This window comes from Orbicella faveolata, unplaced genomic scaffold (assembly GCF_042242905.1).
Source record: "Orbicella faveolata isolate gen_17 unplaced genomic scaffold, um_ofav_v1 contig_24, whole genome shotgun sequence".
Lineage (NCBI taxonomy): Eukaryota > Metazoa > Cnidaria > Anthozoa > Scleractinia > Merulinidae > Orbicella > Orbicella faveolata.
The window spans coordinates 22,255,001-22,282,500 of record NW_028301552.1 but is presented as its reverse complement, the minus strand read 5'-3'; the positions used below and the strand labels follow the sequence as shown (position 1 = coordinate 22,282,500).

Sequence of the window (27,500 nt, the reverse complement as noted above, 5' to 3'; positions counted from 1 at the left end):
TGCCAAATACTGTGCTCAAAAGATCTATAGAAATCGAGAAAATAAAACACAAGTGGAAGGAACGAGCCAACATTTTCCAAGACGGCACGGTAAAGAATCCTGCAATCTGATTGGTTCTTAACGTGGTCCGGATTTTCCTATCTCCGAGCACTAGTAGCTTGCGAAATTCTACCATTAAGTCATCCAAATAAGTAATATCAGGCGGGCGGTTTTTCATCTCGTCTTCACACACTTTATATAATAACTGAGATACTGCACGCGCTCTGAGTGGTCAATAGATCATGTTGAGTTTAAAATTAAGGAAGTTTCAAACCTTTTTTCGGTGCTTTCCACGGTCTGTAGAGAACGAAGTCAGCTGGATTTGACTGATCAATTTGGGTTGTAAAAAGCAGGAAAAAGATTTCTTTCGAGTTAACATTAAAGGAGTAGGTCACTCCAAAAACCGTGTATTTTTTTCCATCACCAATAAAAATTTCACATTGAGTTGAGTTACTCACCGTTGTTTTAGCTTCTGAAGTGGATGCGATCCCAATGAAAAAGAAGTGAAAAGTTCGACACCGGGAGCCGCCATTTTGAAAAGATCTTGAAGGCCAGGCCGCATATCCGTAAAGTCATTCCGTCCGAATTGGCGCCGCAAAGCTCAAGAAGGAGGTCATTGAAGAAAAATGCTTTCCGACAATTTTTCAACGGAAGGCCCTTGTAAAGGCAGGTATTGCAAGCGAATGGCGCATCGCAAGGAACGAAAAGAGGTAGCTATCAGTTAAACTTTTAATTTTTAAAAATATTTTTGCCCGGCAGAACTGTCGTTGACTTGACTGGGTAAATGTTATTTCTGCGCAAGAAATTGAAGCTCGTCGCTGGACTACAGGGCTCGAATTTCATGAAAAAACCTTGGGGCCAGCTGGCCCCTAAGTTTTCAGGTTTAGTCGCCAGCACAAGTATTTTAGTCGCCAAAAATTTTCGACCCTTCAGGCAATACATTTTCAAGAAAAAGACGCTAAAACGGCGTGAATCACGGGTCAGTTTCATGTGTAATCAGTTTGCCGCTTTTTTTTCCTATAATAACAGGGAAAATGGCTGAATTAAATTCTTTTCTTCATTTACCAGTCTTACCAGTATTTATAAAAAAAGCTTCCATGTTGCAAGCTTTTAATTCATTATATTTCGTAGACTGGCGCTAGGGTTTTCGCGTTTTCGTGTTCATTGATGCATAACAAAATTTACTGCGATGATCATTCTTCACTTTCATCTAAAACCGCAGTTCATATATATGAATTATTTCATATATACTTCACATCATTTCACTCCTCACGGGAAGATATGAACTCAATTAATTGACCTCGCTCCCAATGTGTGGCTTCATAGCTCAGTTGGTAGAGCATCACACCGGTATCGCGGAGGTCACGGGTTCGAATCCCGTTGAAGCCCTGATTTTTTTTCAGGCTTCTTCTTTCCAATTGCTTAAATTGGAAAATTTACTGCGATGATCATTCTTCACTTTCACTTACATTCTCTTTGCGTCGGCATGGTTGCACATCTCTCACAAGTACACCACAGAGCATTTTCCAACAGATCATTCCATTCAACTTAATTATTATCATCCGCGGAATCACTAGCACGTTCTGGCTTCAAGCGCAGCCATACTAAAGCTTAAAAGGACAAACACATTCTCGGACGGAATGACGTCACGGATATGCGGCCTGGCATTCAAGATCCTTTCAAAATGGCGGCTCCCGGTGTCGAACTTTTCACTTCTTTTTCATTGGGATCGCATCCACTTCAGAAGCTAAAACAACGGTGAGTAACTCAACTCAATGTGATATTTTTGTTGGTGATGGAAAAAAATACACGGTTTTTGGAGTGACCTACTCCTTTAAGCTTATCAAATATTTTGCGTTTAAACTCAATGCAACATGCAGAATACAATAAATGAATTTGGTTTCCATAAGCTTATATTTCCAGAAATAGTTTTCATTTATAGCAAAAGACAACGAAACACGGACTTCAAATCCTTTAACATAGGTAACTTAATTTTGAATAAATTTCGGGAGCAGCATTTCTGAGCTACTTTATACCATTTCGTTCGTTGAAGACTGTAGTTAAGGCAGTCGAAACCGCTCGTGTCTTTTATATATATACTTTTAGCCAGTCGTTGTTTCCCGCTCATGGTAAACTAGAGTCAATGAACACCAGTCGATGTCAGTGATAAACACCTGAGCTTGTATAAACTTAACTTGTAATTCATCTTAGAAGACAACTCAGCGTGCCTGAATGTTGGTTGACAGAAAATACTATTCCGAAGTCTAATTGAAAAAAGTACTCGTCCGGAACATAGTAGACACAGATAGTAGGGGAATTATTATATTACGGTAAATTATTTACTTAACTAAAACGAGTTCCCTTAGAGGAAGAATAAATCAGAGTGCACAACTGCAAAGATTTCTTAAAAACTCCATTCTTCACTTGGCCTTACCAAACCTGTTGCCTTAAAAGACGAGAAGCTGTAATAAGGGGCCTGACAATATCTGTTTTAAACCACTAACCCGGCTCAGCTGGCGTTCGACACTTACTATTGTTCCATAAATTATTAAAAACTTTTCCGGCTCAAACACTTAAGTTCTCGCCCCGTTAACTTTTCACTCGTTCCCGGTCGGAAAAGCAAGTACCGGTTGATGACGTCATCCCTGCTCTGAGAACTCATAGAGCCCGCGACATTCATTCATTCATTCATCCATCCATCCATTCTCTATTTTACAAATCCCAATAATTCACTCTATTTTTTCCCAAAATTTTGTGAATTATGGGGAATTGGAAAATAGAGAGTTGCAGACTTTTTTGCATCTTGAAATTTAACACTTTTAGGGATCTTTAAAACTAGATTGTTGGCATTAGGACGTTTCGTCATGGCGCCATGTTCACGCGACTATTTTCGGAAAATTAACTCGTGATTGCTGGTTTTTTTTTTATTGGAGGACAAAAACCGGAAATTGTTCAGATTCTTCAAAGAAGATTTTTCCGAAAACTGCAATGGTTTCAAGCCTCTACTAACAATACATTGTCATTAGCCTCGATCGACACTAGAATGAGGCCAGCAACTGGTGGCACCTGGTACAGTTGTGTAGCAGCAGGTACTTCAGGCTAAATCAAGACAAAGCTTAAAAGGTGCGCGATACGACAATTAGTTACTGATCTTTTGTTTGTCAGAATATATACCACTGAAGAAATTATCTGTGCACTTTAAGTCCCGGGACGCTTCCTTCAATTGTTTCATGCCAGTTTAGGCCATGCACATCTAAAGTGGAGTTTGTAAGTCGGTGAGTGAACTTGAAATAAGATTCGCATCTATGTGTTTGTGTTCTGTTTTACAGAAATGCAATGGTAGAAGCAATGTGCGATTCGAGCGACTTTAGCTAGAAGGAAGAAAGTCGTCATAAAAAATTTTGAAGAGTTGTATGTTAAATAACATATCTGTCGTTTATGCAATATTGGCGATGTAATTCTGTTCTTAAAATTCTGTGGTGTTCATTTACAATTCCAGTCAGTGGTTTCCTGTGTCTAGTGCACGCATGAACTCGTCATTGAGATCTTTACAACGCTTGAAAATACTAGTTTCACGGTTATACTTGCTTGCATACGGGACCAGAGTAAAATAGTCCAGTATCGCAGAGCTCGAGGTTTGGAATCTCGTTGAAGCCTGAAATTCTTTATTACGCGTTCTATACAATATGTTTAAACTGATACAAAATTGTGAGTTCTGGTTTCCTTAACTGTTGACCGGCTGACTTAAAAACGTGTATTTTGCAGCCAGATTATTCTACAGCTAACATACTACTTGCTGAAATTTTATAAGAGCGCAATATACTACGAAATATCAATTACGTACCAGTGGAAATGATGTACATTTTGCGTATAATTCAAGCGGACGCGGTGCATGGTACAGCATGATTTCCTTGACTCTCCTAACCAGAATATTCAACGGTGTACTGATATAGGAGAAACTGAATTTGATCATTCTTTAGATTAAATATTTTGGTCTATTGATTGGGCGATCCGAATGTTCGAGTATAAGAACTTATCATTGTGTTATGTCCTCGATCTTGGACAAGACAACGTACTTGACTTAAGCAGTGCCCCTCTCCACCTAGGAGTAAAAATGCTGATGGCTACTAAATCTGACAAAATGGGAGAGGGGTGGGGATTTAAAGTTTCCACAATGGCAGGTCGAGTAAACAAACTGCAACTTCAATATACTTTGTATAGACCCACGCTTGACAGTTCCAATGAAAGGGAAGTCGTAAATAAAGCGTACAATTTCGATGCTCATTTATCTGAAAGGCTTGCTACTTTTTTACAGTTTAATGTGACCGAGTGGGCTCCCACCAGAGCCTATCCGCCTTGATGCACTTAGTCGAAGGAAGAAGTATGCCCACTACCCCTTGTCCATGGGAACATTCTCTGTAAGGAATCTACGCGCGGACAAGCAGAACGTCTCAATGAAACACGGTCGAGCGTGTCCCAGTCTCGTACGCTTCCTCGCGTGCTACCTTTGCACATGCGCGGCTTTATATTTGTACTTCCGGTACTACTTGATGGATGAGCGTGACTATGGGACGCCTCCGCCTGCCGCCGTCATTCACGACAACGTGTTTCGACCTTTTGATCCCTTCTCATCAAGCAAAGCTACAATCTCGCCCAACGAGTTGTTTGAGAAATTGCAGAGCAAGTATATGGCTCCAAAAAGACCAGGGGTCTTGGGAAGGATCAATGGTTACGCTTGGCATAAGTCAGAAGAAGGCATTGTGACGCGGCTAGAAGATTCACCAGGGGGAAGTGTCAAATTACAGTCCCCTTCGGTCGCTGCAGAGGAAAGCCAAGACAAAACTTTAAGTTCTTCAGTTAGGCCAGATATAAGTTATGCAAAATATAGCAACGTTAGCGATAATAGCGACGATTCAAACAAAACACAAGATAGCACGCAGGTGGTAGGAAATTCAACCGACAACCAAGCAGACATCTCAAAAAACACTTTTGACTTAAAGTTGGTACAGGTAATCTCGAAACCTAAAACTGTACAGAGGTCGTCGATTGCTCATCGATTTCAAGATTTCCGTCGTCAGTGGTTACGTCAACGCCGCGCACGGGTAGACTGGCAAAGTGTCATGAAGCCGTGTAATGACAATATGGCTTGGGGCCAAGTAAATGACGGCTGGAGCAAACTAAACAGAAGTAGCGCTGTTGCTAGTGAGGTCGTGTTCTGGGACATCAGACCGGCGGGAGAGTTTAGTAAGATTTTTATCCAATCAAAAACCTCGGACAATCGAACGAAGACGATTGGTGGAGACTCTTGGAGGGTTTACGTACATGGCCCATCAAGCGTTGCGGCCACTGTTTTTGATCACAATAATGGAACTTACGAAGCTCTATTTCTTATCGGTGAGCCTGGTGTTTATCAAGTTATTATACATCTGGATTATAGTCTTTGTGATGGATTCAGAGATCCACCACGTGACTGGTTCATTAAAGGCAACGCTCAAGGAAAGTTCCAGAAAGACGGCCTTCTAGGCACGCTGGATGACTACTTGAGACAGCCCTTTAAGAATGGGGAACCTTTGATTATAACAGTCCCAGAAGCACTACTCAATATATCTTCAGTAGGTAAGTACACGTAAATAAAAGCAACTCTGGCATTTTATAAGCAATTCGTACAGATGACTTGCTGTCTGTAAATCTTGTTGGGACACACGCACTGCTGACACTATAACACAGTTCATTAAGCCGATATTTGAGACTTTTTAGCAAGACAAGTTTTCTTTTGTAAATATTTCATCATTCCTCGTAATCTTCATTTTTCATTATGGATCAACTATTTATAAGGCGAAAATAGATTGCGACCACGGTTGTTACCAAGCCAGTATCAGAAATTCTTTCTTTGAGTGTGAAATCCTATTAATACGGGAGTTTCTTTGAAACACTTTAGTTACCAGAATTCCAATATGCTAACTGAGCTTTCAAGTTGAAAGGCCAAAAAGAAATTACTATTAAGCCAAAGGATAACTCCTGCATACATATTGATTTATCTCCTTCCGTTTTGTCAGAAAAACTCAGCGAGGGACTGGATTCCTGTAGTCACACCTGCAATCACTTATGGGACGGATTTGGTCGATGGACAAATAACCAATGGAAACCAGACCTTCAAGGTTAGAGACAAACCTCATTTTATCTACCTCGTGAATCAGATTTGAATGGCAAATGTCTGCCAATTATGGCATTGGTCGTGCAAATTGTGCATGCAAAGAAAAGTGAAATGGGGCGGGGCAAGGGTACTAACTACTTAATAACCGAGTGTGAGGTCGTTACGGGCAAATCTCAAACTGAGGCCTTGCCGTATTGACCGAGCAATAGCGAGGTCAATGCGGTAGGCCGAGGTTTGAGATTTTCCCGTAACGACCGAACGGTCGAGGTCATTAAGTTGTTTATTATATGGCTCATCAATAAAGAGAAAAATCATTCGAGCGGAAGTCGTCAATTTACATCCGGCGATGCGCGCGTTTACCAATTCATTCATCGTCTCAAACCTAGGGCAAAACTACACAGTCAGTGAATTTCACCACTGTATTACGTATTCCGTTAAAAACACTCATTTCTTTACGGAAAAGTCACTGTCACAGCCTCAAAAACGTATTTTAGTATCGTGGTACCACAAGTTGATGGGGAAGTTTTTCCGACTTTTGGGGCGAAACGTCAACGCATATAGAAAAGACAGCAAGTGCTTCAAAATTGTCCAAACCAACCGTCTTTCGGTGAAAGAAAATACTAATGCTTCAGAATGCACTGCTCAAAATAAGCTTAACTCGATCTTCGCATTCGCTTTCGACAACATATCTTCGCCTTCTTCATTCTGGGATTTATGGATGAACATTTCAAGCCTTGTGAACGTCTGCAGTTATCAGAAACACTGCTACTGACAGAAACCGCCCGATTGTTTACATCTGATGATCCTGGAAGCTGATTTACACTTGCTTATGTCAAAGCGAGGGAATCTATTTGACGAGAACTTTGACGTAGTTCAATACTTCGGTAATTGCTGTGACTAAGAGGATAACTTATAAGTTTCTTTGTGGTGTTCTGCTTAGGATGCATGGCAGATCTGCCGATGGTGTTTTTTACTTAGCGATTTTAGCTTTACTTAAGACTAGGCAAACTTTGATTGTTTTTCACTAGTGCCCGCCAAGGTTACCGACTGGTAAGTCATCTATATAAATTTTATTAAAGAAATATCTCTAAACTTTTAGCTACTGATATTCTCGTACTGATTTTAATAGGCTTTCATCGCTTCAATGCGCTTGAATTTTCAGAACCGGGCTCTTCCTAATTTGCATAATCCGTAATCGGCCCGTGGGCATTACGGGAGAATAATGCCCTACAATTCAGTGACAATTAACCAATCAGAGCGCGCGTTATATCGGCCACAAGCCAAAGCCATATAATAAATATCTCTTATTGGTAACAATCTCTTTCCAGTTCCAGCTCCCACAAATTTCTTCTCTTTTTTAAACTTCAATTTTCCTAGTCATAAACGTTGCTGGACGTGTGGCATGGCGCTATTGATTTTTGGGGTTTTTTGCGCCGCTCTCTTTTATTATCTTCTACATAACACACCGTCCATCTCTCTTGTCATTTCCTGTCCTAACTTCACCTTCCTTCTCTCTTCCCCTGCTTAGTCTCGACAGAAATCAAGCAGCAAAGTTATTGTGTTTATTAGCTAACGTGTTTTGCAATATGCTCAATCTCTCTCTCTCGATTTTCTGTTTAACAATAGAATCCTACAACTGGTCGTTGCCAATTAGGTATCGACCGAGGGGTGTACTGTGGGTTTATGGCGATTCACTTGCTCTACGCTTCTTGGAATCTGTACAGTCTCGTTTTCTTTGCTCAAGACTCTATGTGGGATGTCGCCGCAGTTACAACTGGATATATCCTGTAATAAGCGAGGCTGTAAGTAAGCACGAGGACGATAATCTAGATTTCCAGCCTGGCAAGGTCATAAAAACTATTCTGAGTGTTCTTCAGAGACCGGAAATGCAACGAAAAGAAAGTGTACTGCTCTTAAATCTTGGACTACATTTCCCTATCAGTGTCAATTTTACGACATACCAGAGGCTCATTGGTAACCTGATAAACACGTTGAAGGAGACCAAAGTAAATTCACAAGGGAGAAGAGTCCCGAAGTATAAAGCTAAAGTTATTTGGAAATCATCGACCGCCATACACAAAGAAAATGCCGAAGTGAAAAACAAGACCAACTGGAGATTTTTTACCACACAGGTAATAAGTAAAAAGAACTGCTTTGGGGAAATGTATAAAGCGTGGCATGACAAATAAACTTATCCGTGTCCTCCGCAAATACGACAAAAAGGCCATCGCTATAAACAGAACTTACACAAATTTTACTGACAAAAGACGGGAGCGGAACAGGGACCTAAATGGGTAAATATGTGAACTAGGATTTGCCTATTTTTTCACAGGGAAAATGGGATTTGGGCCACCTGGACTAAGAATCACAAAGTATGAATGACTCTGAGTCTGCGATTTTGGTAAAAATAGGCTGAGAAATGGGATCTGGACAACATTTGGGCTGAAAAATTGGATTTGAATTATATCCCCTCCTCCCCCCTCTTCACAACCCTCCAAGAAGTTAAGGGCTAAACCACTAAAAAGTTGGAAACTTAGGCAACACACGGATTGAAACATACAACAACTGACCATGTTGACCAATCACCGTTTGGTTTTAATGCCATCTAACAGCCAATCACATCACGGTGAGATTGACTAGTAAGATAGTTTTTGCATTGAACGGCGGAATCCATCCAAGTCAGCTGCTTGCACTAATTGGGCAATATTGTCAGAAAATAAGTGAGAGCCTAAACCTAAGAAACAGTCGTGTTTACAGTAAGCCTCTATTCTAGAAGATGTTGCTCTTTGTTGACGTTTTATTTTTCATTTTGTGAAATTTTGAAACATGTTTAGCTCAGACATGACAGAGTTCATCCATGGTTATAACGTAGAATTTCGGTTACATTGTGAAAAGGATTACTCCAAATATATTTCACCGGGTCGAAAAGTGTGAACACAGGAATGTCCATCCCTTTTCACAATCAAATATACGAGCCGCTACGTTGTCCATAGTGGAGGCGCGGTGGCCTCATAGTTGGTGTGCTCGTCTCCGAAGCAATCGGTCCGGGTTTAAGGTTACTTCAAACCTTCGCGGGGCTATATTGGTCGAATTGTTTTTGGTCAAGAAAATTAATGTCCGCGAAGCACAAGTTTGCATACTGTAAACGCTAGGGGTTCTGTTATTTCATTGGCTCCCGACTTTCAAGTTGACACATTCCTCTGTGAAGGTGTGATATGTTTATAAATCTTTACAAGGCGAAAACTCGCACTCGTTTTTCGAGAGAATCCCTTCTCCTTAAAATGAATTAATAGGGTATGCAGATTTGACGGTTCCATGAAATTTGGTCAGAACATTCACTGATAGATATGGAACAAAAGCGTGTCGGCGAATTCCTATATTTTAAATACTTTCCGCGTGGCGGCCTTTCACGTAACAGGTTACGTGAATTTTTCGATAGTCGAACTTGACAGATCTATAAAAAGATAACCAATAGAAATAAAAGAAAATGCTGACACGTTTTTGGAGATTGAGGCTTTGTGATTAACACTGCACAGTTATTTTGCATGAACGATCGCATTTGATACCCGATTAATTCGCTGGAACGTCAGTCGATCATTTTGGAGTTGACGGCCTCTGGCGCCTTTGGAAAGCAAAATCCAAAACAAAACATAATTTTACCGAATTTTACATTTTATAACCTTTCTGTTGATATATAGTTTGTGGGGGTTTCCTTGAAAACAGCGCGCATACGAATTTTTTTCTGGAGGACTCCCGCGAAGGTTTGAAGTAACCTTAAGCCCTGGCCGGGAATATTGTGCTGTGTTCTTGGGCAAGCCACTTTACCCTCACAGTGCCTCTCTCCACCCAGGTGTATAATTAAAATGTACCGGCAAATTTAATGCTGGGGATAACCCTGCGATGGACTAGCATCCCATTCGGGGGAGGGGGGGGGGGGGGGGGAGTAGAAATATTCCTAGTCCCTTCATGCTACTGAAACCAGGATAAGCTCCGACCTGATGGGCCACTTGGCTCGTATGCCGACTTAACCTACGTACGTAGGCCACATTGTGACACTCATTTTAATTTAAACATGTTCTTTTTCTTATCAGCGAGTTCAACTGTTCAGCGCTTACGCCATGTCCGCCATGTGTCAAGCGGGGTTTGACGTCATAGACGTGTATCCGCTGACCGATTCATATCCGGGTGGCATAGTGGACGAGGTTCATTATCCCAATAAAGTGTTTGATGCAGTGGAGACAGTGCTGGAGAAATACAAAGTGTACGATAACAAGCCAGTAGACAGTAACACAGCGGAAAGGAGGATAAAACGCTGTGTTAGCTGAAAGGCATTTTGTTTATAACATCAACGTGTTAAGATGTTTGTTCAAAAAGGCTTTGTTTAAAGTGCCCATAATGTCTAAACTTTTTTTTGCTCATTTTTTTGCTCATTTTCGATTTGGATAAAAATGCAATTGTTTTACGAATCTTTACAAAGTTCAAAATTCTATTAACTTGCGGTCGACCCCAGCCGCTGAATAACGTGTTCAAAATGGCCACGAGACTGATGCCTGTGACGTAGGTTCAGGAACCTACGATGAAGACTGATGTTGTTTTCTGGATCATTAACGTTGTTACAAAGAGCGACAACGCACCTTTCCGGCATTTTCAACTAAATGTAGACAACTCTGAAGCAAAATTTCCACTTGTTTTCAAGTCAGATAGGTCATGACCCAAATCACGTGTTCCTGAACCTACGTCACGACTCACTTCAAACCGAGGAAGACTGGTGCGAATGGTGGACCAAAATGGCGGCAAATTTGAACGTCTTTAAAAACTTATAAAAAAAATTGCATTTTATTTATCCAAATCGAAAAATATTTTCGCAGAAGTTCATTAGGTGAAATGTAGAATTAGATGAGCGAAAAACTTTTCTTGACATTATGGGCACTTTAAGGTTTTGTTTTTCGTTAACATTATTCGACATTATTCGGTTCAAAGAAGCTTTGTTGGAAGTTTTGTAATAACATTTATATTTCACGGTGTTTGTTCAGAAAGGATTTGTTTAGGTTTTTTAAATTAATTTTCATCAAAAACCATTACAGTCATGTTAACGTAGCAGAGGCAAAGATTCGAAGTCAGAAATTAAAACTCAGGTTTAAGGGTAAGCCTACTTCTGACGCGGTTTATTACGTCTTGGTTTCCTTATATATATTTTCTCAGACGTCTCAAATGCATTCTATAAATCTGAGCCCTGCTTCTTAAGCTAAGTAAATAGAGCGAAACCTGTATTAAGCGGACACCCTTGGGACTCTTATGAGTGTCCGCTTAATACAGGGCGTCCGCTCAAAACAGGTTCCAATATGTTGTGCAAAAACAGTTAATTATCAACCCTGTTGTAACACAGTGTAACACAGTGTAACACAGTGTAGGATCAAAGACTGCTCATAGCATAATGTCCAGTCAGTCAATGCGTTAATTTGGAATAATCGCTAAGCTTTAAAACGACATCGCTGAGCAATGCTAAAGGAGTCTCAACTGAACCTTTAGAGGTGAAATGCCCTTGAAGTGTCCGCTTGTGCAAGTTTTGTGCGACAAAATGGCTTAATATTGGTGTCCGCGTCCGCTTAACAGAGGTGTCCGCTGCAGGTTTATTTTACAGTAAATGTGGGAAGAAAATTTAGGGACTCAAGGTGGTGTCCGCTTAATAGAGGGTGTCCGCTTAATGTGGGGTCCTCTTAATACAAGTTTCACTGTAGAACCAATCAGGAGATTTGATTTACAATCAGATCGCGAGAGTAGTAGCAATTGTGGTGAAATATGGTATTTAAAATTCTTATATCGATTGGTTCAAATCGTACCTTAGTAAGGTGTACCACAAGGATCAATTTTGGGGCCTCTACTATTTTTGGTTTACATAATGGCTTTCCTCAGGCTTCCAATTTTTTCTCTCTGAGATTATTCGCCGATCGCACTTTCTTAACAGCCTCGGATAAAAATATAGATGAACATCAATTACAAATAAATTTAAGCTAATTTAAATCTACCTAAAATTTATAACTGGCTATGTGCTAATAAGTTAACCTTAAATTTAAGGAAAACCAAGTACATTGTCTTTCAACCTCGACAGAAAATAAACTATAATTTATTACCACTATTAATATTGGCAGGCCAGTGCTTATGCAAATTTTTCTCTTTCAAATACTTAGGAATTTTTATCGATAGCCACTGGCAGTCCTGGCACGATCATATAAATCATGTTTGTGATAAAGTGAGTAAGAATATTGATATAATGACCAAGATTGAGCATTTTTTAGGAAGTCAATATTTAATGAATATTTGTTGTACCTTCCAACTCAAATGCGTTTTCCGATTGGAGGAGAACGTGTCACGTGTCGTTCACTAACTCCCTAGGGAAACAACAACTTGAACTTTCGACTCGCACGTGATCAGGTCGTGCTCCTTGAAACCGCGGCACATTTGTGAGCCAGCCGGCGTAAAGCAAACGATTTCTTCGCAGTTTTTTTTTTCTACTTTTGAGTTGGGAGGTATAAAAAAAACCTGGCCCCGCAGAAAACAGTGAGTTTTGTTTCCCCTCGACCTCAATTTTCCCCTTGGCTTCGCCTCTGGAAACAGTGAGGGTCTCGGGGAAACAAAACTCACTGTTTCCCTTGAGACCAGTCATTAAGTGCTTATTTGGGGAAATAATTATGATACCCCTTTATCTCAACTCATTCGATTACAGAATAAAGTAGTTAGAATAATAAATGATGTTCCTTTACAAGTTTCTATTTCTCCTCATTATGTTAATTTAGGTTTACTTAAATTTCGCGGTATTGTTAAATTGTATACATATTTATTGATGTGTGAACATATCAGTGACAATAACCTTGTAATTTTTTAATATCTCTTGTATCTGAGCAACATAATTATTCTACACGATGTGCATCTACCTAACAATTATTTGTTCCTCACTTTAAAATAAGTATAAGGATGTTTTGTCCCACCGTTATTGGTAATAAATACTATTGGTATGACCTCTCTCTTTCTGTTCGTAGTATTTCATCTAAACCTCTCTTTGAAAAGGCAGTATCAAATTTAGTTGATTGCAGTCATGGTGTGTGTGCTTGTGTGTGAATTAGGCTTACTATATAGTGCCCTTCTCCATTTCTTGCTTTATTTAATATCTTTAAATATCTTTAAACAAAGATATCTTGTTTCGTAATAATGACTTTGTAATATAAATATATCTTTGTAACATAATAATGAATGGAGTAAATTATAAAACAAATAAAACAAACTAAAACAAGTCAAATACGAGACTAGAGCTGTGGCCAGGAAGAAATGTTATGACTGATGCAATGTCCATGAAAAAAAATATGACGGAGGCAATGTTGACGGTTTAATTCTCTTCCTAGGTAAAAGGTAAAACAATGACTGAGACAGGTGCACAGCCCTGAAGAACAGTATTCGTGACACAAACGTTACTACATATATACTAAACAAGAAAATTGATCGAAATGGCGGAGAGGTGTATGCTATTTTTTGGTACCAACTGAACACGACCATACTTCGAAGTTCGTGACTGTAATATAACAACACAATGCTCAAGTGAGTTCTTGCAGCTGTTAAGGTGGCTGGACACAGTTTTTGATACCTGTGTGTCATTCACCTTTTTCTCTAAACCCCTTGACACCCTCGGTCGTCAAAAATGGCAGCAAGCAAGTTAACAACAGAAACTTTGGTTTTTTGATGGTTAAGCTGACGTCTGTGCCGTTGCCATGGCAACATGAATAAATATAAACAGGCCTTTAAAATCAGTTTTGTTTATTTCTATAAAATCTAGTCATTAGATTTTGTTTATAATTTACATGCAACAAGCTTGTAACGATTCTCACAAGTTAACACCACTTTGCTAATAATTTAACAGAGAGATCTTTAATTATCCCTTGTTGAAGGTTCACTGAAGTATCTAGAATTTCCTTTGTTAAAGTTCAATTATTTTCAATACTCCAGTTACTTATTTCTTAAACTATTTTCGTGCCAAATTTCGTGAAATTGTAATGAGTGGTTTTCGAGAAATCGGCGTATTTACGAGAGAGCAATTTTTCATTCAATCGCAATTTTTTGACTTACTACGCATGCGCTGCATTTAACTGGGTTCTTTCGGTAACACAGAAAAAGCTGAGAATTGCTGGGTTCTTTCCATCGTTACCTTTTCTAGGATATCTTTGTAATAAAAGACTAAAACGATCAATACACTGCGTTCAGTTATAGAGAAAAACAGCACAGATAGTGCGGGTGTTGGGTAAATAAACTGATCGCTCTATTGACGGCATGTTTGTTTTTTGCAATCCTTGTGCGCGCGCTGAATTGCATCAGCAAAAGCACGTGCAAAAACTGTGTTCGGCAAGTGTTCGGCCACCTTAAGGGCCCATTAACTGATTCATGCGCGCGCTCGCGCGCGTTGCTAAGGAGGTGATATTTCACTTCCGGTCACCTACGTCAGCCTGAGCGCGGAAAATAAACACAATCAAACAACTCAAAAACTTGCGAATTCGCTCACATTTTAGACGTTTTTCTTTGTGTTTCGCAAAATGCAAAGTAAAAAAAATACAAGCAAAGACAAAATAAGAGAAAGACAGAAAAACAAGAGCAATAGAAAGAGAAAAACTAACTCCGTGTGGCTTTGTTTGATCTTACCGAAGTGCGCTGGTAGTCTAAATTGCGCACGCGCGGATAGGGTAACTTCCAATAGATATAGGGCGCACTTCCGGTTTCTTTAAATGCTAAAGGAAACGCGGTTTTTCATTACATTCAGTCTTTTTCGACGAATTTCGATTAAAGCCAACGTTGGCAACATAGCTATGCATTCCTTTTCCGAAATCATGCTTTTTTGAGAAAATTACGAATTTTTCAATATTTTGAAATGCTCTCAAAATCTGACCTTTTAGAAATTAAACAAAATCGATGCATAGTGTAATGAGGATTTAAATTAAAATACTAAATCAATGAAAAAAATCCCGGGAAAGTAATTTGCCTGGGAGCCTTTGCATTTTTTCTGTATTAGTCACATGACCATGGGCGTGGCCTGATGACGTCATCACTAGTGTTACTGATCAGGAAAAAGTTAAAACACATGAAATAACTCTGAACTAACTAAAAATGATGAGTTTATATGAGACTAAATTTTCCCTAGCAACGGCTCAAAAAGATCGGTTAATGGGCCCTTGAGGGTCCATTAACCGATTCATGCGCGTGCTCGCGCGCGTTGCTAAGGAGGTGAAATTTCACTTCCGGTTACTTACGTCAGCCTGAGTGCGGAAAATAAAAACAACTAAATAGCTTCCAAATTCGCTCACATTTTAGATGTTTTTCTTTGTGTTTCACAAAATGCAAACTAAAAAAAAGTACAAGCAAAGACAAAATAAGAAAAAGACAGAAAAACGAGAGCAACAGAAAGAGAAAAACTAACTCCTCGTGGCTTTGTTTGATCTTACCGAAGTGCGCTGGTATTGTAAATTCCGCACGCGCTGATAGGGTTTTTTCCAATATATATCGCGCGCACTTCCGGTTTCTTTAAATGCTAAAGGAAACGCGGTTTTTCCTTAAATCCAGCCGGTTAATGGGCCCTTCAATCAATCAATCAATCAATATATTTAACGTGGTCGGTACGCTTAGCTAAAAAGCTAGTTTACAGGTACGCCACGAACAAATAAGCAGAAAAAAGAAATTATGAGAGCCTTTTGAAGGTATATACATTTAAATAAATTAAGATTATGAACTAGCTAATATTAAAATATAAGAATTAACAATGTAGTCACAAGAAAAATATATAAGAAAATATGAACATTAAAAGCAGGAAAAATTGATTAAGGATAGATCCACTTCGCACTCAGAGTCCCGTGAGATCTAATGTTTTTAAGTTGTTTTTAAAAGTAGTGTACGTTTGTATCTTTCGAGATTCGTCCGGTGTAGCGTTCCACAATTTCGATGCAGCGTATCTCCATGATATTAAGCCCAAAGTTGTTGATTATACTTTTGGAAGGTCCCGTATTGTGGTGCCCCTAAGTTATAAGTGGAGCACCTTATTGTTGTAAGACCACGTTAACTTGTTGGTCCTGCATCGCTGGCCAGTATCTTGAAAACAGTGGACAATATTTTCGCTAATCGCTGATCGTTAAGCCCTTAATGCTTGATGCGCCGTCAATCGTTAAAACGGTTTGACGCCTTGACGTTGCAAATTTTTAATGTTGACGGCGCGTTGTCGTGGGTACAAGCTAAAAACAATTCTTTTCGAGATTTTAAAAATATAACCTACACACCAAAATGATGTTTGGGGTAATTTCCACCATCTACCATCGATCAACCGAGCCATTTTACGAAAACCTATTCTCATAAACTTTTTTGAATTGTAAATGAAAATCACTCGACCAAACTTTTCCCAATACTGATGTCACGCTATACTGTAATAAACGTAATATCTATGTTTTGGGTCAGGTTTTGCAGGTTTTATTTGAATGTTGTAGCGGCAAAGCAAACAAAATTGCAAGAAATAAGCCGTAGCTAAAATAAATTACGATGGGAACAGTTTCGCAATGTTACAATGAACCTGTCTGTTTAACTTCACCATTGTTGGATCATTAGACCTTCGAGGATTCTACACTTTGTAGTGGATTGAGCCGTGCACAGTATGCGCCAGCTAAAAGAATGCGAAGGATTTACGATGGCGGGCAGGCTCAGAGTCGCTACGACTGTTAGTATGTTCATCAAATCGCTTTGCAAGCGTTATTTCTCACCTACACATGCACCTACACATGAAAGTGACAGAGAAGCACATTTTCTGAATTGAAAATTCTCAAACTCGGCGACTACTGCAGCCGTGTCGAATAATGTGAGTTATTGCAGTCATCGTCTCGGAACAGTCGCCTAGCAAAATTTAAACGAAACGAGACCGAGGGAAGCATTGATTAAGGAAAAATTCAAAAATTGTCCAAATCCTGAGAGACGAAGAAGTTTCTGAAAGACAATTCAATACCTTTGGCTAAGTAAGGCAAAAAAAAAAATCGCTATCAAAAGCAACTACTGCGAAGATTCAGGGCCGGGAAGTTTTCGCTAATAGCAAGAGGCGTAGCATGCGGTTTTGCACCAGGACAAAACAAGGACTTTTTAACTGAACCCTAGCATGGCGCCATGAACTGACCTCTGTATCAGAGTCATGAACAGACCTCTGTATAATAAATCGAGCAATAACTATAAGCAGAAAACGAAAGCGTTCGGGCAAAGAAAGATTCATTCTACGTAGAAACGATTTGCAAGCGTTATTTCTCACGATAAGTCAAGTCGTTTCATGTCCCATCGAAGGTTTCCGCGAAGGATCGGTGCTCTAGATATGTAACATAGGAGCAATGGCTATTTTTTTGTTAAATCCGTGATACGCGCCTAGAGTCAATTTTCTTCGGTAAAGCTAACAAACAAACCAAAAGACTCAATATTTTGATAAGTTTTAAGAGGCCCAGTTTCTACCACAGCAGAGTAAGGTGGCGCGCCGAGTTCATCACAAAGGCCGAAGAAAATTCATCAACTTAGGGCCGCTTTGACAGGCACGCGCCCGTCTCGTCAATTTCATTAGAAGCTGAGCTGAGCTAAGTCGCCTCGTGGCAACAGAGAGCAACGATTTGCCAAAAATATAACATAACTGATGGGTGTCATCGCCTGGTTTGCTAAATAACTTTCAAATTATAAATTACACAAGGATTCGTTAATACCTCGAGATCTTCCGTTATGAGCTTGTCTTTGTTCTCACTCCAGTTTCGATCACAGAAAGATAATTGGACCTGTCTCGTTATCAGGCTGTCTGTTTTTTCTTCACACCTAAGCGAAAGAGGAAAACAACTGCTGTACACTAAAGACCGGTAGATATCCTACAACGGTCACGCACACTCGCCTACAACGTGTCACCATGACATGAATTCATGTTAAATTAATAGGGAGTCTACGAAACCACGACAGCAACAGTAACGGGAACGTCACTGAACAAAAGAATTAACGAGCAGTACAATGGCTCTGCACGTGCGTTTTAATTCTTGCTACATTTCTTTGCTGTTCTCTACAAGACAACAACGTGAAATGATCAAATTTTGCGTTGTCTGGAGAACGTGAACCACGACGGCTAATTTTTTTAAATTTTTATTTCAATTTTATCGCTGTGTTCCGGATTTAGTTTCGCAATAGTTTTGACAGTGATAAACAAAGTAAATGACTTTATAGAGTATCGCGAGATTCGTGGGTAAAACATAAATTCATTTTTAACTCGTGAATTGCGCGCATGCGTAAGAGCGAGTTGTAGATATGATGTGAAGAATGGCACTCGCTCGCTCGCACGTGCATTTGATAGTTTTTGGCGAGTAATAAACAAAAGAAATGGCCATCTTTGTTGGTAAGAATAGAGAATGAGAATCTTAAGAGGCCCTGCGCCTAAGAAACGACCGATGATTTCCGGCTAAAAAATAAAATCGGCCGATTTTTATCTCCCAAGTAGAGGTTATCAAATACTATTTAAAAATGAATTTCTTTTGTTTCAGTTTCGCTTTAAACCAAAAATATCGAGCCGCAAACTTTTTCCGTCTGATAGCAGCAAAAGCAGGCCGAAAATAAGGCCCCGCAAAAAACTGTTCAGAAATTACTATTGCAACGCAAAATAATGAGAAAACTACACAGTGTTGAAGAAAAAGGCCTTTTAATGCAATATTGGTCCAGGGGAAAACATGGTACTCGGATGAATGACTGGATACGAAATCGTATAATCTTTATATTGTTTTATTCGATCTATAAGGAAGATACATAAGATACATAATTCTTACAAAACCTAATAGCGAGCGATTCATGAAATTGCATGGAAAATATAATTCTCAAAATTCAACGGATTACATCAACAAACGGTCACTTACTTCTGTGGCGATATCCAGTCAAACTTATTTCGGTAACAGGTCAGCAAAACGGGTCAGCAGATCGAGCAGTAAAACACTACAGGTTAGCGATGTTCAACGTAAGGTACAAAACGCTTTATGACCTTTGTCTCAGATTTCGTGGTTTTTAAAACGTGTCATTCTAACTTAAAGATCAACTTACTTAGCGATTACGCCATCGGCTGTCAATCACGCGACAAATTAAATAATCAAATGTCAATAAACGAAGTTAATATTAATCAACGAAACATTCTCCGCCCCGATAAGGGCGTAGTCCTTATCTCTAACAGCTTCTGGCTAGTCATCACCTTCCGCAGGGTGTATGACGGCGATCTTGGTTATGGGTCGGCTATACTGACTTAAAGATCAACTTACTTAGCGATTACGCCATCGGCTGTCATTCACGCGACTAATTAAATAATCAAATGTCAATAAACGAAGTTAATATTAATCAACGAAACAAATATCATTCGATAAACATCAAAAAACTGCCGAAGCGATTAAAAAATAAAGTTTCAAATATTGCATACTAAATTAGATGGAACGTTGGAGCTGATTTTAAAATAATTATTTCTCAAAAGTTCAACGCTTTTGAAAGCAGTCACAGTGATGAATCAGACATTGGAGGGATATACATCACGTTTCTGAAAAAACATTTTTCGGCCAAAGTATATTGATCTTGTACAAAGCGTTCAAAGTTACCGTGTTTACCGTTATCCTGCTACTTCGGCGAAACACTTCTCTTTTGCCAATACGGCCGTGGATAGCGTGTTAAACGCCACTTTAAACCTTGCTAGGGATTCCAAGACCATCCTAAGTAGAAGGACGTAGAATTAAAAGAGAAAGGAAGATGAAAAATACGCAGAAAAAGAAAATAACTCGAAATTACCATCTGCTAACGAAAGTTGAATCTGGAAAATGTCGTCGCGTGACAGCGGCCATTGACATGATTTGTCTACACAGCGGCGGAATCCAAACGAATGCATAAATAGGAAAACAATTTTTCCCGGCCAGAAAACGTTTAGTGGAGCAATGTTATGTTATTTTTCACAAATGATGGTCACTCAAAAAGAAAAACGTCCCCAACCGCCACATCGTTTTGGCCGCAGCGTGATCTGAGTTATGGGGTCACGACAATCGGTCACGACTGGATCCCTAGCCGCTGACCGCCCGAAGGACATTGCAGACTCGTTTTCCCACGCTCTTAAAGTGCCACTGAAACGAAATTTTCGTATGTGAGATTTTTACTTAGTAATAACGTTTCAACCTTACTTGGAAACACTGCAGACTTTTTTTTCGCATACGGTAAGCGAAAACTGCTTTTTCAGCCGTTCGAAATTGGCTGGTTAAGCCCAAAATTGGCGGCCATCTTGGCGCGGCCAAAACAGCCTAGTGACGTCACTGGTTGTATTGCTCTCATGCCCCGCTGAAAATTTAGAGTGATTATGGGAGAAGAGAATACTGTTCGAAGCCCCCCAAAAAACATCTTAAGGACATCTCAGGGCTGTAAAGCAGATAATAACTGTAGCCTTAGACATGAAGAGGTGGAGAGTCGATCCTGGGGCTTTTCAGTCTATTTAATTGGATATTTTATGTAAGCAAGCAAACGAGTGGGAGTTCTTAGATCGCAAAATGATCGGGACTCTTAGTGAAATGGCCAGCACTCAATTAAACAATATCTACACTCATAAAGTTAAAAGACATGAAAACAAGAGAAAGCGGCTTTTGAAAATATTATCCGGAATGCTGCTGCACGAATCGTAGCAACAACGTTTCGAGTTTTCGAGTCGCTTCGCTTCGAGGAAACCGGACGCTTTGTGAGTTTCACCGCGGACGAGATTGTGCCACAGTGACCTTTAGTCTAGTTGTATCTGCTACATCCTACAAGTTATCACAACAGCAACAATTTAAGAAACCCTCTTCTTTTATATGAGGGAGCGAATTTAAACTATAAAGGTAAACTTAGCTGCCATGACCCTACAATTATATGTTTTCAGGAAACGAGAGAAAGCGTGACAATGTCGGCGGCGAAAGGTCGTATATGCAAATTAGTTCAAATTCTGTTTAATAAACCTTCGAAAGGAGTGCAAACTAGTGACGTTTAACGAATTGCTTTGAACTTGAATACTATTAAATGAAGATCATAGACATAAGTATGTGCTAAAGAACTCCAAGTTATCCATCGGCCGTGAAATATTACAATTGGGAGATACGTGTAAAAGAGAAGCGAAATTCCCACTTTGTTTACACTGATACGTATGCGGCGATAAAGCAAACCCTGCTGCGGATCACAATTTTCAAAGATACATTTTGTCTACCACAAGAACTCTCACTTATTAGTATCATAAAAAGATGCTCTCTGTGTGCAAAGAAGTACTCGACTCAAAGCTTGTGGACCGTTAATAACTTCATGATTGTGCGGATGGCTGATGCGCTTACGGCTTTTAATGTAGCAAAGTTGCCGAGGATATATTCGAACCTTGTTACTAGACCTTAGATAAACGTGAGAATCCAAATTTCAGAACCAGGCTGAAAACAGACGACGAAATATCGTGTTTAGGCTTCAGGACGTGATACAAAAGTTGCCACACTCGTCTTCGAAATCTCCAATCGAGTACTCAAGATGTTCGAAAAGTATACTGAGCTGTTCTAATCTGTAGCATTCATTTTGGTGAATCTACATTCTTTGGCGCCCTCCAACGTTTATGATGTGTATTTCCTGTCAAGGCTGGACTGAAATTACAAGGTAGGAAACTAGTAGGTATCGACAATATGAAGAATAAACTTAAATAAATCAAGTGAAAACAAGAGAGAATCTTAAGCGCTTCTTGCGTGAATACAACCAGTGACGTTACAAGGTCCTTAAACTCGGTTCCAGAGCCCGGACACAGTTTTGCTCCAAAAAGTCGATTTCAGCAGCTAAAAAGAGCACTTTCCTTTAGGATTTGACAGAAATAAAGTTCACCATTATTTTAAGCACATTTGAAACTATAAATTGGGCTAAAAAAAGAGAGTACGAAAATTTCGTTTCAGTGGCACTTTAAGTAAGTAAGTAAGTAAGTAACTTTATTTAATGAGGGTAAAAACACTTTACAGTCATTGACTGATAAACTCGTGGCCCTCCCTTAAACAATTAAAATATAAATCACAATGATTTCAAAAATATCTAACTATGAATAATAATAAGTATAAAACTGGTAAAATTACTAACATCAATAAAATGGACTAAAATCTTGTTGGTGCATGCGATACAAAGAGTTAGAGGACACTAAGAAATGATATGTTCAATATTTGCATACCCCTTCTTTATAAGCTTGACGTATTTCTCTTTAAAAACATTAATGTTATCACAGGATCTTATGTTAGGAGGTAGGGAATTCCATAGTGAAGTTGATGAAGAAGCAAAAGTTTTTCCACCTTCTGTCTCTCTGTTGCTCTTAGGGCATCGTAGCGTGATGTGACTATAACGCGAGGATCTTACCGATATGTCACTCACACGTATCAACTTACTAGATATGTATTCTGGGCATTGACCATGTAGACATTTAAAGATAAGGCATAGCTTATTAGCATTGATTTCTTGATAGAAGGGCAACCAGTCCAACTTGTTAAATAAGTCAACAGTTCGTTCATCCCTTGCTGTTTTAACATCCAATATTACCCTGGCCGCTCTCTTTTGCAGTCGAAAGACTCGTCTGATATTTGCTTTAGATGTTATACTCCAGACTGCTCCGCCATACAGAAAAAGGGGCTTTATGGTTGCATTGTAGAAGAGTATACGCTCATTTAAAGGTAAATAATGCTTAATTGATCTCAAGATACCGATGCGCTTAGTAAGTTTCTTACATAAATGTTCAACATGCTCGTTAAAAGAAAGGTCCGGGTCAATATATACTCCAAGTAGTTTATAGCTTGTAGTAGTTTCCAATACATCTCCCGTGCTGGAACGGATTTCCATCTGGTCGCAGAGGTCCATCTTTGCACGCAGTCTAGTACCGGTTACGAACATGGATTTTGTTTTGGCCATGTTCAGCTTAAACCGGTTATTGCCTGTCCATTTTTCCAGTTCTACAGTACTTTGACATAGTCTGGAACAAAGTCCAGGGGTATTTGTGTAAGGTGAGTGTGAGCTCAGAGTCGTGTCATCTGCGAAGATGTCCACAGTAGTGGGCTGCGATACTGCCTCCGGGAGGTCGTTTATATGCACTAGGAAAAGAAGAGGAGAGAGTACGGATCCCTGTGGTACTCCGTGCGTCAAAGCCTGGGGCGAGGATTGTGCACTCCGGATAACCGTGCGCTGCGTTCGGTTTTGAAGGAATGAACACACAAGGACCAGGCTGTTGTCCTCTAGACCATAAATGCGCAGTTTTTCAGTCAATATCTCATGGTTAACAAGATCGAAGGCCTTCTGGAAGTCGGCGAAAACTAAGCCATTTATCCGGTTGTCATCAAGATTTAACAGCATTCGGTCGACAATGTCTATTAAGGTCGTCTCAGTAGATTGGTGTTTCCTAAAGAGATCGGCCTGTAGTTGTTTTTGTCAGACTTGCTCTTCTGCTTGTGTATTGGCGTAACCTTAGCCATGCTGTCGGAAAAGTGCCACTAGCGATACAGATGTTTATGAGTTTGGCCAGTGATGGTGCTATTGCCGGAGCTGCTCTCTTCAATATGCGGGCACTCACGCCATCCACACCAGTCGCTTTGCTTGAAGGGATAGCTTCAATAAGTCGTTTGGTCTGGTTCGGCGTGATAGGAGGAAAAGCATGCATGGCATTTGAGGTCTTGCGTTTGCTGACAAAAGATATCAGGGTCGCTGGGTTAAACTCAGCGGCAGTTTTGTCTGAGAGACTTTCAGCTAAGCCCGTAAAATGTTTGTTTAGCACTTCGGCAATTAAGTCGTCATCGTTGATTTGCGCGGTCTTGTTCTCTTCTAAATAGGTCACACCTCTAGTGTTTAGTTGTCCAGAAAGATCCTTGAGCGCGGACCAGATTTTCTTTGGATTGTTTTGGTTTTCCCTGAAAGATTCATGGAAGAAATTTCTCTTGGCAGTTCTAATCGCCTCGGTGACTTTGTTTTTGGCGCTCCTCAAGGCTAACCAGTCATCAGGAACGTTTGAGCGTTTGGCTTTTTTGAGGAGACGATCACGTTTTTTCATCAGCTTTAGGATCTCAGGTGATAACCATTTCGGTTTTGTTTCGTGTCGGATACGTTTTCGTTTGAGCGGCGCATTTGCATCAATGGCTTCATTAAGAAGAGAATACCAGCCATTTACCATGTCATCTACTTCATCAAAAACAAAGATTATGTCCCATGGGGTCTCATATAATGTCTTGATAAACCTTTCATGGTCTAAGGATTTGAGATACCGATAGATGATATATTTATGGTTCTTTGTGTTGTCAGGAGAATAATGGTTGTACAAACGCGCAGCCAAAACCGGAAGGTGATCAGAAATGCAAATATCCGGACATTTGATGTTTACAATCCGGTCTGGTTTGTTGCTCCCGTATATGATCAAGGCATGCTCTTGCGACTTGACGTGACAAATGACGTCAATGGCCGCTGTCACGCGACGACATTTTCGAGTTATTTTCTTTTTCTGCGTATTTTTCTTTTCTCTTTTAATTCTACGTCCTTCTACTCAGGATGGTCTTCGAATGCCTAGCAAGGTTTAAAGTGGCGTTTACCACGCTATCCACGGCCGTATTGGCAAAAGAGAAGTGTTTCGCCGAAGTAGCAGGATAACGGTAAACACGGTAACTTTGAACGCTTTGTATAAGGTCAATATACTTTGGCCGAAAAATGTTTTTCCAGAAACGTGATGTGTACCCCTCTAATGTCTGATTCATCCCTGTGACTGCTTTCAAAAGCGTTGAACTTTTGAGAAGTAATTATTTTAAAATCAGCTCCAACGTTCCATCTAATTTAGTATGCAATATTTGAAACTTTAGTTTTTAATCGCTTCGGCAGTTTTTTTATGTTTATCAAATGATATTGCATTAAAAGGCCTTTTTCTTCAACACTGTGTAGTTTTCTCATTATTTTGCGTAGCGATAGTAATTTCTGAACAGTTTTTAGCGGGGCCTTATTTTCGGCCTGATTTTGCTGCTATCAGACGGAAAAAGTTTGCGGCTCGATATTTTTGGTTTAAAGCGAAACTGAAACAAAAGAAATTCATTTTTAAATAGTATTCGGTAACCTCTACTTGGGAGATAAAAATCGGCCGATTTTATTTTTTAGCCGGAAATCATCGGTCGTTTCTTAGGCGAAGGACCTCTTAAAAGAGTTTAAAACTGTACCTTTTTCATCCGTGAATTAAGTTTGGCCAATCTCCGAATATACTTTCGGCAGTTTGCAGCGTATATTTTATTTATGGTGTCAGTGCTTTTATTTTTTCAATATATATATACAGGAAATTGATTAGTATGTCCGAGAACGAAAAAAGATGAAAACAAAAAAAGAAATTAAGAAAATCGAAAAACTTTCAAACGAGCGGCGGATTTGACCTCTCCACCCCTTGGTGGCAGTGCGAATTAGCAGGTCTTTTGCAGTACCACCGGACCACTGGGGCAAAAATAACCAATTTATTAAGTAGTGTCAAAACGCTGATCTTTTGGCTAATTCCGCCGCGGGTTCAAAAGACTCGAGTGTTCTCGAAGTTGAGCTTCACGCTCGCCGAGACCGATTATAAAGTGTCGCCCATGGCCCACTGGTTAAGTGACTCCTTTAAGATGGCTGTGTTTGCTATTCCTGGAGCTGTATCGACGTTGGAAAGTGGTTCGTAAAGTTTGAGCCCACGAATGGCTTGGCGAACGTTTCTGGACTGCAGTCGTTCATTGTTGTGAGAAAAAGTCTTCGTGCCATTGCTAGGTAAGCACTTACAGTTTGTAGCTTAAACAATAACAGGTTTTTTTTTTATCGTTATCCTCGGTCAAGGTTCATTTTTTTTTTCAAAGAAAATGGAATTGATAGATCGACCGTACTTCGGCTGTCCTCGGGAAATGCTCGTAAAGTCAAGTACTTTACTGTGGAACCTTGAACAGTTCATGGAGAGTAACACTGATCATTCTTGGCAAGACTATTTGAACAATACGACATGTCAGGGAACACGGGCTGATGCAATTATAATTCAAGCACTGGCCTATTGCCTAAATCTGTCAATTCATATCGCTGAATCAAACGTTTGCTCCTGTTGCTGTTGTTCAAGCAGTGAATGTGACAGGAGAATACACAAACATTTATGTTGGACACATAAGTAAAACTCATTATTTTTCTACGGTAGAAACGAGTAATTGTCAGGTACCAAACAACAAAACATGTGATCAAACTGTAGTTGAAAGAAAAAAATTGATAAACAGGAAAAATACTGAGCTGATCAAGGTTGCATGAAAGAATACACGAAAAAGAGAAGAGCTAGTGCAGATTTTAGAAAAAGAGAGAGTCACAATTCTATGCAAAGATACAAAATATTGAAACAGTTAGGGAGAAAAAGAAACAAACTGTCACAAGAAGGAAAATGACCAACCCAGAACACGAAAGAGAAATTGACAAAAAGTCTAAAAGGGAACGGACAGCACAGAACCCAGATCACATACAGGAAAGTGCAAAAAAGTCATCTAGAAGACAAAAAGTGAAGAATCCAGAACAGGTGTGGTGTCAGGGTGGACCAACAGCTTTACTAAAACAATTGTTGCCAACACTTGTTATATCTTCCTATGAGATAGCAGATCATTCAGAGCTTATATCACATACATTGGCAACTGGACTATGGAGACTACTAAAATACACTATAAGAACTGGAATGATATATAGTCATGTAGTTACTTGCATATGGTAATTGACAGAGACATAAAGCACTGCAGCCAACTATATTCATTCTGGATTTAGTACCAATTAACAGTATCTGAAGCTACAAAAAAATGAACAACGTGAAAAATGCAGGGACAGCATCACTGGAGTTCATGCAGTTAATAACACAAATTACAAAGAAAGAAGTACATGTATTATATTTGTTGGAACTATTGCTGTCAACTTCACTGAAAACAACAATGTGGTCTTGAGAACTTAACATCAAGTAATGAATTCAGCACCTTCTATCTATTCTTTGGTTATATTTATACAAGCACCATGAACTTCTACCATGACTATTCCAACTAGTAACAACAAGATTTTGTACAATAGTTGAATTGTAAACTGCTAGCTTTCAACTATTTAGACTCTGTGATTGCCTTCCTCAGAATCATTTATTAAATGAGCTGGCTCTTTAAGGCTTTGTATAAAGCACATAGACTGATAAGTACCAGTTTGATTTTACCATAGTTATAATTACCAAAACAAACCAGTTGATGTGAAACTACCA

General features: G+C 39.5%; 2 protein-coding genes and 1 long non-coding RNA gene across 3 annotated transcripts in view; 1 reads left to right on the top strand and 2 right to left on the bottom strand.

Moving 5' to 3' along the window:
- The window catches only part of LOC149110901 (uncharacterized), a 27,116-nt gene extending 8,965 nt beyond the window's left edge, over positions 1 to 18,151 (bottom strand). Inside the window, exon 1 of the mRNA XM_089292522.1 lies at positions 17,941 to 18,151. The gene's annotated coding sequence lies outside the window, so the exon portion shown is untranslated. The remainder of the gene's footprint in view (positions 1 to 17,940) is intronic.
- Positions 2,962 to 13,497, top strand: LOC149110902 (uncharacterized). Its single transcript, XM_089292000.1, has 5 exons — positions 2,962 to 3,314; positions 4,355 to 5,655; positions 6,096 to 6,197; positions 7,820 to 8,325; positions 10,285 to 13,497. The coding sequence occupies exons 2-5, from the start codon at positions 4,443 to 4,445 to the stop codon at positions 10,516 to 10,518; spliced, it is 2,055 nt and encodes a 684-aa protein (XP_089148126.1). The 5' UTR covers positions 2,962 to 3,314; positions 4,355 to 4,442; the 3' UTR covers positions 10,519 to 13,497.
- Positions 18,152 to 18,370: 219 nt separating the features above from the next.
- LOC149110900 (uncharacterized) lies at positions 18,371 to 19,454 on the bottom strand. The gene is made up of 2 exons (XR_016208122.1): positions 19,123 to 19,454; positions 18,371 to 19,000 (listed from the first exon to the last, which is right to left on the bottom strand). It is a non-coding gene; the product is annotated as an uncharacterized LOC149110900 (long non-coding RNA).
- Positions 19,455 to 27,500: the final 8,046 nt, after the last annotated feature.